Consider the following 12,281-nt stretch of genomic DNA (forward strand, 5'->3'; position numbering starts at 1 on the left):
TGAACTAAATAACCTTTGAGAAGAATCAGGAATGCACTTTATCTGGATATCATGGAGAACTGATATTAGTACTATACATAAATGATTACAGTTAAAAATTTTTTTTTTAACATATCATGATAAAACATAGGAAGAGAGGAATTCAAATCCTTTAACACTCTTGGCTGGTTTCAGAGTGATCACTGAAAGTAGTTCAAATTCAATTTTTTTGTTTTGTCCTCACTAAACACTCCTCACTCCCAGCTCAGGAATAAAATGGCAACAAATCTTTAGATACCAATTGGTTTTCTTCCTCTTCTTCAGCTTTGTACTTACTGCTATTGACAGGGGGGCATGTCTCACAGGGGTTTCCCCAGGCCTTTCCCAGAGAGCAGCAGCATGAAGAGCGACTGACGCCCACCCCGATCTCGGTGTTGCAAGACAGACTCCCATCTCCTCGAGGTCCAAACTTCAGGTAGCAGTTGCCCACACGGTTGTCTGCAGAGCAACAAAGGAGCTTACAGTTGCCCTTGCTTACATAGCAAGGACTCCATTTTAGGGAAAAGTCACTCAAAGGATGAAATTCAAATTTTGTACGTTAACATGAAAGGTTCCTTTTAATCCTTAAGTACCAAGCAATCTCCTGGCTTTTCAGCTTTTTCGAGATTGAGTCAGAGGAAGCCAATCATGGCAGACTTTCCTATGTTTGGAAATCCACATAGACCATATTTTCCTATACTCATGGAATGGACAAGATAGTAAGAAATTTCTCATTTGGGACATACTGGACTTCCAATAATAGGAATACAATACATTTTTTGTATAATTAATCTATATCACGAGTTTATCCAATGGTTTAGTTTCAACTTGCATAGCTAACTTTGCAGGTTTTGGAAAAGATAGCCTGTAACAAACTTAGAGAAGATATTTAAGGGATCAACTAATCTAAGGCTTTTCTTTATCTCTACAGTTATCATCCAGATCACTCCATTGAGTCTGTGGGTTTAAATATTACTTTTTTGCTGAGAACTCTCAAATTTATGGTTCTGTATCTCATCTCTCCCATGAACTCTAGACCCTTCTGCCAATTGCCTATTTCATTTCTTCTCTTAAACATCTAATAATTATTTCAAACTTAATACATCTAAAATCAAACTGTCAATGCTCTTTCCTCCACATACAAAATCTGCCATCTTCTCTCCCAGTCTTCCGCATTTTCAATAAAAGGAAATTCATTTTTTTTTTCAGTTGCACAGGCCCTAAGCTTTGACATCATTTTTGACTCCTTACTGTGATTCCTTATCCAATCCAGTAGTAAGGGCTGTCTACTCAACCTTCAAAACATATCTGGAATCTGTCTACTTACCACTGTCTCTATCACTACAATCTTTTTTTTTTTTTTCAATCACTACCGAGTTCCAGCCACCATCATTATCCCTTTACCTAGTTTAATGTAATAGTTTTCTAACTCTTTTTGCAACTTCCATTCTTGACTAAACTATGGTCTACTTTTCCTTCTGTAAGCCAGAGTGACCCTTCAATAGCATTACCTTAGGTCAGGCAACCTCCAATAGCTTCTCTTCTCAATCAGAATAAAATCTAGAGTTCTTAGCAGTCTACAAAGTAATTTTCATCCCTGGCTGTGCATTAGAATCATTCGGGTTTTTCAAAAAAAATTATTTTCCTTTACTTTTTCTCAGATTTTGCATTTTGTTTTTGTTGCTGAATCTCAGATGCAGCAAGATTCTCATGGTCCCCCTTCTAATTAGGTTTATTTATATTTATTTATTTATTCATTTCTTTTTTTGGGACGGAGTCTTGCTGTGTTGCCAGGCTAGAGTACAGTGGCAGGATCTTGACTCACTGTAACCTCTGTCCAAGTGATTCTCCTGCCTCGGCCTCCCAAGTAGCTGGGACTACAGGCGCCTGCCACCACGTCCAGTTAATTTTTGTATTTTCAGTAGAGACGGGGTTTCGCCATATTGGCCAGGATGGTCTTGATCTTTTGACCTTGTAATCCGCCCACCTCAGCCTCCCAAAGTGCTGGAGTAACAGGCATGAGCCACCACTCCCGGCCTAATTAGGTTTACTTATTCCTCATTTATTCACTTGTTCTTTCTCTCTCCCCCCTCCCTTTCTCTTTTATCCCTATTCTTCATTCCCATTGTCCTTTCCTATCAGATCATCCACATTTATTTAATGTTACTACTTTTTACATGTGCTCTTGCAAAATAAATATTTTTGTTTTAATGTGTTCATTTTAAATTTACACAAATGTCTTTTGTCACACATCTCATTTCATTTTTATAACTTTTCTAGTCATGCTTGTTCTGTTAACCTCCAGTCTGTTGACTCCGTGGTGTATAATTGCCTTTAAAAAAATCCCTCCTCTCCAAAAATGGTTTCTAAAATCCTGCCACCACAAAGAATGCTGCGATGAACATCATATATGTGTCTCTGTATGGGCCTATGAGTTAATTCCATTGCCATATACAGCCACAGAAGGAATTGTTGATTCACAGGATTTGCCTATACTTAGCCTTCAGTCTGGAAAAATAGTCATCATTTTCCAACTACATCCAATGAGCCCTTTAATTTTTAATATTTTTAAGTATTTTAAAAAATAATTTACAGAAGGCATATTATAAAAAATAATACACAGAAGAAAAAAGTTGATAACAACTTTATTAGCAATATTAATAATAATATTATTAATCATAGCTAACTCAATTTTTTAATCTATATTTTCTTGGTTTTGAAGATACTCTACACAAGATGATCTTCTGAATGCAACTAATTGCTTATCAACTGTCATTCATGGACTTGGAATATATCCATTTTGTAAAAACCGATTCCAGGTTCCAAACACATCTCTAATGGGTTCTAGCTTATCATTATTTCTGGTTCTTCTTCTTGTTCTTGTTTCATAAAAATGCAATACCCAAAGGAATGTCTGAAAACATTAACAGTTCATGATTTTGTTGATGAGAGGACAGCCGTCTTCTTTAAAGGCTCCACAAATAGAAAATGTTTTCATTTTTAGATTTATCAACACCAATTAGAATAATCAATCTAATGACTGTATTTCTACATCACATATTTCCTTCCAATAACCTTTTATACATACCTGCCTTTATCTTTGTCTGCTTATGAATCATATCAATTAAATTTTGGTACAGCAATGTCATGAAAATACGAAATAATCCACGAACCTGGGATGGTTCAGGTTCTTGTTACCAAATATTGTGGGTTGAAGTTCTTTCCATTGACTAAGTGGATGAGAATACTGTATTTCCTTTGTCTACGGAAATACACTGTCCATTCACTTGTTGATTCTGAAGTTTGAAAACATTCACCTAGAATATTGGTCTCTGAAGACAGTCGGGGATTGTGCTTAGAAGATTCATTTCACCATCACCTTTAGAATCCAGACAAAAGAGCTGCTGCTCTCTGTCTCTCTGTAGACACTTGACTCAACTAACAATTGTGAAATATTTTCCACTGTCATTTTTTTTTGTTTGCCAAAAATTATGGCCAGAAAGTAAAGACTTCTAAATTCTCAGCTGTGTTCAATAAATGCTAAAAGATTTCAAGTAAGGTGTCTCCAGTCTTCTCTTGTACTTTCTTGAAAAATGATACAATCCTTAGGGCAATATAATAAGAAAACTGAAGGATGATACAACAGTGACATTTTATTTCACTAATGCATGTTCCTTCTAGGTGATGCCATAATTTTCCACTTCTTATTGTTTTACTCTGTTTGTTATATCCATTGGACATAATGTTGAACATTGACAAAAATAACAGCTACGATGATAAAATGTCAAAATGTTTCAAGACAAAGGAAAAACAAGATCTCCTAACATTTTATAATGTTTCAGACTTATGAAAGGGTCCAATAGACTCCTACGGCACTTGTGAGATAGAATTGAGTCTTTGTTTTTTTGGCAATAAGGATGAATGAAAGCAATAAAGTGTCAATCAATACAAATAGAATTGCTCCAAAAAGAAACTCAAACACTAAAATCGATTATACATTGACAGTTAATCAGTGTACCATTGTGCAAACACATTCTCTGCAGTGCTGCCCTGGTCTACACTTCTACCAGCAGAACAGAATGCTCCTCAAGGCTCATGTTCCCACCAATACTTCACATTATCGAGGTTTCCTAATTTTTGCCAGTATATGAAGTGTAAAGTGGTATTCATATAATTGTTTCAAATGGACTTCTTATTCCTAATGATTTTGGGCATTTGTTTGCTTACATTTGTTAACGTTTAGACTATCCTCTTTGATGAGTTGCCTGTTCACAGCCTTTGTTCCAAGGAAAGTTTTAAAGAAATATTGAGGCCCCAGTGAGTAAGAATTTCTGAGGGTGCAACAGGCATCAATATCTTTTCCAGGTTCTAAATGGAGTTTACTATGCAGCCTGGGTTGAGAATCACTTTGTGAACTGGGGGAGTGCTCCTCTGATTCCTCTCCTCATCCCTGTCCACTCCACTCACTCCTCTCTTGCTACACACAGCCTTGGGCTGTGTCTCTAACGCCAGCCTTCTCCTGCCACAGGCCCTTTCCACTGGGTGCTCCTTGTAACTGCAGGCTTCCCTCAGAGGTCCAGTTGGCCTGTCCCCTCCTTAAAGGCTCTGACTCCCCAATCCCTAATATAACATGGCACTTCTCCTCTAACCACCTCCAGTGCCAATTCTGTTTGTTCTTGCTTTTATTTATCTCCCTGCCTCTAGAATGTAAACACAAAAGCAGAGAATGTGCTTGTTCTGTTCGCTGTTGCAACTCCAGCCCTTAGACAGAAGGCTCTCAATCTTTACCAAATGAATTATTTTGAATGGAAAACACAGACTTGGAGTAGCCATAACTGATAATTAAAAGTATTCTCCAAAACCTGAAAACAGTATATAAGTTGTGTATAAATCACACCAGCAAATATTCCTTCCATTTGCTGCAGGCCCAAAAACTGACACTGAGGACAGTAGGCAGATTTCTACTCACGCGAGGAATTCTCCACCCCTCCCTTTTTTTGTATACTTTCAGAAAATTCTCCAGACCATTTCCTTCTCTAGGAAAATACAGGAACAGTGCAGATAGTAAAAGCTGGACAATTGTTTTTTTAAGATCAGAGGTGCTGACCACAGATTCTGAACCTTCATTACCGCCTCCTCCTCCTCCCTGTCACCTCCCAACTTCTTTCACTCCAGTGGTTTGGCTCATAAATCCATCTCTCTGATTCCTTGCTTCTCACCACTTCATTTACTTTGCTATATGACTCTTCCAGTAGGCAGGAGAAATAGATATTCTAATAGCTACACCACCACTCTGGGTTATCCTGGCCAAACACTGGACAAGGAGCCAGGCGGCAACCTAGGCCACTGCCTTAGCTCTGCCATTTGCAAGCTCTGAGACCTTGAACAAATTACAGCATTTCTCCGTGCCTTGGTTCTCAAGTCCGTGAGAGGAGGAAGGTGGAGCAGATGATTTGGAAGAGAAACACAATAAAAGTGACCATATAGTGTTTTGTTTTTAAGTTAACTGTAGCAAACACTCATCACAGTTCATTATCAAGAGAGTTTGAATATTCAACTTGATAATTCTATTTGTTTCATATAGCTTTACTTACCAACACAACCCACACCAGTTGGGTTCAACTGAAAATCGGGTGGGCAGTTACACTCATAGCGACCAGGCGTGTTGACACATAGGCCATTGACACAGTTTATGGGATCTGCACACTCATCAATATCTAGGAGAAGCATTTAAAATGCCCAGGTTACCATTTTTACTTTTTCTGTGCATACTGCTGTTCCAAAGAATTTGGTGGAATTTTTGCAAGTTAGTAGATTAAAGATCGCTAGGAAAGACTCAACACAATAAAATAAAGATCTTAAATTTTGGTATATACCTAAAACAGGTTCCATGCATCAAGCACACAGTATTTATAACAGCATTTAATATCCTTAATAAATACATTGTAATTAATTAAAATTTATTTTAATTAATTACAATTGAGGATGAAAAAATTATGTCACTATTTGCTTAACAAAAATCACATACATACATGTATATATACATATACTATATATACATATACATGAACATATATGTAGACAAAGAGACACTTTACTAGTTTCATGTCAGATATTTAATATTAACAATTATATAGATAACAATTTAATATTATTTACATAAAAATGCATCAATTCCATAGTTACAAATAAATGTATCTGAATATAATTTTCTTTTTCTGAAAAATGTGTAACCTAATGCATAGATTAGCTAAGCAGAAATCTCAGGAATTTTTATGCTTAGCACAGAATATTCATTTCAATGAATCAGAACACAACTTAGCCGGTAACTGACCATACCTGTACAGTTCCCTCCTGTTCTGTCCAATTCATAACCATCATCGCAGATACAATGAAACATTCCAGGCAGGTTATTACATGTTCCAAAGACACAAATGTTTTGGAAGGAGCATTCATCAATATCTGAAGATTAAAAAAAAAAGTAATCTCTCATTTACAAAGACATTTTAAAATTTTAACGTAATATCTAACATTAGTGCATTTTTCTACCCCCTCAGATGTTTTTATTCAGTAAAGTTTTTTTTTTTCCTTTTTGGCTCGGTAGGTAAGTGTAAAGGGCAAGCAACTAATGTTCACCTGTGGAACTAAGATATACAAGAAATACTGTTTTCTTGGTAAAATGAGTGTCTAGTATTTTAAATGACTCGGATTATGATATACTTAAATAAAGAGTTGGTTCAAGGCACACAAAATACAAAAATTAAATATAAACATGTCAAAGAAATGAAATTGTAAAAAAAAGATAAAAGCAAATTCAAAGATTCTAACTAATTAGTGCAAACAGCAGACATTTTATAGTTGATAAATGTTTTATATTATAAAAAAATACATAATTATTTTTAAATATTGGAGATATTAAAATTAACTTTTTAGTTACACAAATTTAGTTAAATATTAATTAACTTTTTAGTTTTTACTTCCTTTTTATTTTGTAATCTTACCGTTATTATAAAGCAGTTAGAGAAGAAATTTCTTCCCTAATTTCATGTTAATAAGATGATCCATTGACCCCATATTCTAGTAAATTTCATTAAAATATCTCTATTGAATTGGACTAAAAATTCATTTATGAAAAGTTTATGATAGTCTTCCATGAGGCTTTAACTCAAAGTTAATAAATATGAAGTTATCACTCCTCACTCAGGTGAAAATCAATGTGTATGTATAGCTGTGGAAATAATCTGAATTTCTACTCTCAAAAAGAGGATGGACATTTTTGTATATAAACTGCCTAACACTCTGAGAATGCAGACCAGGCACATCATTTTAGGCTAGACTAGACAAATCATCCTAAACTGCTGTCCTCAGACAGTTATATCTTAAGTCTAAACAAGACTTCTTTGGTCATTCTTCACAGTTAAAATATTGGTTTCAACTATTTTAGATTTAAGGTATGGTTCCAATCACGTTTAAAGTTTAACATGTGCAAAGGTGTCTATTACTGTGTTGGGGGTAAGAAAGTTATTCTCTTTATATAAATGAATAAAAACTCTTTAAGCTAGATTACAATTGAATTGTGTTAATTTATACTCAAAAAGGGAATTGTACTATCAGCCTTCTGAGTACGCATTTTTTTTTTTTTTTCAGACAGGTTCTTGCTCTGTCACACAGGCTGGAGTAGTGGCACGATCATGGCTCACTGCAGCCACAATCTCCTGGGCTCAAGCAATCCTCCCCCTTCAGCCTTCCAGGTAGCTGGGACTATGGGCAAACACCATCACACCTAGCTAATTTAAAAAGTTTTTGCAGAGACAGGGTCTCCCTCCCTATGTGGCCCAGGTTGGTCTTGAACTCCTGGGCTCATGGGATCCTCCCTCCTTGGCCTTCCAAAGTGCTGTATTAATAGGTGCGGGCCACCATGCCCGATCCATTTTACTTTTAAATGAACTTTGTTAGAAATTTCTTCCACCTAAATAATGTAATTGTTGTATAAAAGGTATTTTAAAAGATTACTGTCTTTCCTTTATAAAATTGATACATATTCAAAAATTCAAATAATACAGAAAACAAAATAGCAAAACAATTACTCAAAAATGTTTCCATCTAGAAAGAATCATTTAAGATCATTTGAGACATTTTTATATACGTATTTAGACAGTGACGCTAAAACAATCTGCATGCATCAGATAAATTTACCATCATCTCAACAGTTTTAAAATACTTTTCTAATGTTAAGAATAAAAAACGCTAAAAATTTTTTGGCTTTATGCTAAAGTTGAAATGTAATTTTTAGACAGTATTAATGAATTCTATACAATAAATTATAAGAAAATTAGCACTCATATATCTTTCCAACTCCTTATTTTAATCATTTTTACTTTTTCAATGTCTATGGCAGTTTACCATAATTTCCACAGTGTTTAGTACTAATTATTTACTTAAAGGGATCAATAATGGTTGTATTACAACTTCTCCATTTGTTTCTTGATTGGCTGTGTTTCATTGCTGATTGTTCTTTTTCCAAGAAGGGTGGGACTTTTATGAAAACACAGGTGTTTTCTACCAGATGTATTTCATGTGTAAGAAAATGCTTATTATCCTTATAATTAATATTAAGTATAATATTTTCCACATTTCCTCAGAATTTTGTGGGCATGGATCTAATGTCTTTTGGTATTGAATATTTCTGTTTAGCTCATGAATTGCCTTTTTTTAAAATTATACTTTAAGTTCTGGGATACATGTACAGAATGTGCAGGTTTGTTACATAGGTATATGCGTGCCATGGTGGTTTGCTGCACCCATCAACTTGTCATCTACATTAGGTATTTCTCCTAATGCTATCCCTCCCCTAGCCCCCTACCCTCCCACAGGCCCCAGTGTGTGATGTTTCCCTCCCTGTGTCCACGTGTTCTCATTGTTCAACTCCCACTTATGAGTGAGAACATGCGGTGTTCGGTTTTCTGTTCCTGTCTTACTTTGCTGAGAATGATGGTTTCCAGCTTCATCCATGTCCCTGCAAAGGACATGAACTCATCCTTTTTTATGGTTGCATAGTATTCCGTGGTGTATATGTGCCACATTTTCTTTATCCAGTCTATCATTGATGGTCATTTGGGTTGGTTCCAAGTCTTTGCTATTATGAACAGTGCTGCAATAAACATACACGTGCATGTGTCTTTATAGCAGAATGATTTATAATCCTTTGGGTATATCCCAAATGGGATTGCTGGGTCAAATGGTATTTCTGGTTCTGGATCCTGGAGGAATCGCCACACTGTCCTCCATAATCGTTGAACTAATTTACACTCCCACCAATGTAAAAGTGTTCCCATTTCTCCACATGCTCTCCAGCATCTGTTGTTTCCTCACTTTTTAATGATCGTCATTCTAACTGGCATGAGATGATCTCTCATTGTGGTTTTGATTTGCATTTCTCTAATGACCAGTGAGGATGAGCTTTTTTCATATGTTTGTTGGCCTCATAAATGTTTTCTTTTGAAAATTGTCTGTTCATATCTTTTGCCCACTTTTTTACGGGGTTTTTTTTTTATTGTAAATTTGTTTAAGTTCCTTGCAGATTCTGGATATTAGCCCTTTGTCTGATAGATAGATTGCAAAAATTTTCTTCCATTCTGTAGGTTGCCTGTTCACTCTGATGATAGTTTCTTTTGCTATGCACAAGCTCTTTAGTTTAATTAGATCCCATTTGTCAATTTTGGCTTTTGTTGCCATTGCTTTTGGTGTTTTAGTCATGAAGTCTTTGCCCATGCCTATGTCCTGAATGGTATTGCCTAGTTTTTCTTCTGGGGTTGTTATGGTTTTAGGTCTTACATTTAAGTCTTTAATCCACTTGAGTTAATAATTTTCGTATAAGGGGTAAGAAAGGCACGCAGTTTCAGTTTTCTGCATATGGCTAGCCAGTTTTCCCAGCACCATTTATTAAATAGAGAATCCTCTCCCTATTGCTTGTTTTTGTCAGGTTTGTCAAAGATCAGATGGTTGTAGATGTGTGGTATTATTTCTGAGGGCTCTGTTCTGTTCCATTGGTCTATATCTCTGTTTTGGTACCAGTACCATGCTGTTTTGATTACTGTGGCCTTGTAGGATAGTTTGAAGTCTGGTGGTGTGATGCCTCCAGCTTTGTTCTTTTTGCTTAGGATTGTCTGGCTCTTCTTTGGTTCCATATGCAATTTAAGGTAGTTTTTCCTAATTCTGTGAAGAAAGTCAATGGTAGCTTGATGGGGATAGCATTGAATCTATAAATTACTTTGGGCAGTAGGGCCATTTTCATGAGACTGATTTTTCCTATCCACGAGCATGGAGTGTTTTTCCATTTGTTTGTGTCCTCTCTTATTTCCTTGAGCAGTGGTTAGTGGTCCTCCTTTAAGAGGCCCTTCACATCCCTTGTAAGTTGTATTCCTAGGTATTTTATTCTCTTTGTAGCAATTGTGAATGGGAGGTTCACTCATGATTTGGCTCTCTATTATTGGTGTATAGGAATGCTTGTGATTTTTGCACACTGATTTTGTATCCTGAGACTGCTGAAATTGCTTATCAGCTTAAGGAGATTTTGGGCCGAGACGATGTGGTTTTCTAAATATACAATCACGTCATCTGCAAACAGATACAATTTGACTTCCCCTCTTCCTATTTGAATACCCTTTATTTCTTTCTCTTGCCTGATTGCCCTGGCCAGAACTTCCAATACTATGCTGAACAGGAGTGGTGAGAGAGGGCATCCTTGTCTTGTGCCAGTTTTCAAAGGGAATGCTTCCAGCTTTGCCCATTCAGTATGATATTGGCTGTGGGTTTGTCATAAATAGCTGTTATTGTTTTGAGATACGTTCCATCTATACCTAGTTTATTGAGAGTTTTTAGCATGAAGGGGTGTTGAATTTTATTGAAGGGCCTATTTTATCAAAGGCCTAGTTTTATCGAAGGCCTTACTGCATCTTTTGAGATAATCATGCAGTTTTTGTCATTGGTTCTGTTTATGTGATGGATTACATGTATTGATTTGCATATGTTGAACCGGCCTTGCATCCCAGGGATAAAGCCAACTCGATCGTGGTGGATAAGCTCTTTGATGTGCTGCTGGATTCGGTTTGCCAGTATTTTATTGAGAATCTTTGCATCGATGTTCGTTAGGGATATTGGCCTGAAATTTTCTTTTTTTGTTGTGTTTCTTCCAAGTTTTGGTATCAAGATGATGCTGGCCTCATAAAATGAGTTAGGGAGGAGTCCCTCTTTTTCTGTTGTTTGGAATAGTTTCAGAAGGAATGGTACCAGCTCCTGTTCGTACCTCTGGATGAATATGGCTGTGAATCCACCTGTTCCTGGATTTCCTTTGTTTGGTAGGCTATTAATTACTGGCTCAATTTCAGAACTTGTTATTGGTCTATTGAGGGATTCAACTTCTTCCTGGTTTAGTCTTGGGAGGGTGTATGTGTCCAGGAATTTATCCATTTCTTCTAGATTTTCTAGTTTATTTGCAGAGAGGTGTTTACAGTATTCTCTGACAGTAGTTTATATTTCTGTGTGATCAGTGGTGATATCCCCCCTTTATCATTTTTTATTGTGTCTATCTGATTCTTCTCTCTCTTCTTATTTGTCTCACTAGCAGTCTATTTATTTTGTTAATCTTTTCAGAAAACCAGCTCCTGGATTCATTGATTTTTTTTTAAAGGGTTTATTGTGTCCCTATCTCCTTCAGTTCTGCTCTTAGTTATTTCTTGTCTTCTGCTAGCTACTGAATTTGTTTGCTCTTGCTTCTCGAGTTCTTTTAATTGTGATGTTAGAGTGTTGATTTTAGATCTTTCCTGCTTTCTTCTGTGGGCATTTAGTGCTATAAATTTCCATCTAAACACTGCTTTAGCTGTGTCCCAGAGATTCTGGCATGTTGTGACTTTGTTCTCGTTGGTTTCAAAGAACCTCTGTATTCCTGCCTTAATTTTGTTATTTACCCAGTAGTCATTCAGGAGCAGGTTGTTCAGTTTCCACATAGTTGTGCAGTTTTGAGTAAGTTTCTTTTCTTTTTCTTTTTTTTTGAGATGGAGTCTCGCTCTGTCGACCCAGGCTGGAGTGCAGTGGCGTGATCTCGGCTCACTGCAAGCTCTGCCTCCCCGGTTCACACCATTCTCCTGCTTCAGCCTCCTGAGTAGCTAGGACTACAGGTGCCCAGCACCATGCCCAGCTAATTTTTTTTGTATTTTTAGTAGAGATGGGGTTTTACCATGTTAGCAAGTATGGTCTTGATCACC

The 12,281-nt window shown here is 36.4% G+C and overlaps 1 protein-coding gene across 2 annotated transcripts in view; it reads right to left on the bottom strand.

Moving 5' to 3' along the window:
* FBN2 (fibrillin 2) overlaps window positions 1-12,281 on the bottom strand; it is a 283,862-nt gene that overhangs the window by 54,611 nt on the left and 216,970 nt on the right. For both annotated transcript variants that reach the window (XM_024246978.3, XM_054555893.2), the window contains 3 exons: window positions 6,358-6,480; window positions 5,613-5,735; window positions 316-477 (listed from right to left, as the gene is read on the bottom strand). In XM_024246978.3, the coding sequence (XP_024102746.2) occupies window positions 316-477; window positions 5,613-5,735; window positions 6,358-6,480 (408 nt within the window). The remainder of the gene's footprint in view (window positions 1-315; window positions 478-5,612; window positions 5,736-6,357; window positions 6,481-12,281) is intronic.

This window comes from Pongo abelii, chromosome 4, assembly GCF_028885655.2.
Source record: "Pongo abelii isolate AG06213 chromosome 4, NHGRI_mPonAbe1-v2.0_pri, whole genome shotgun sequence".
In the NCBI taxonomy this organism is placed as follows: Eukaryota; Metazoa; Chordata; class Mammalia; order Primates; family Hominidae; genus Pongo; species Pongo abelii.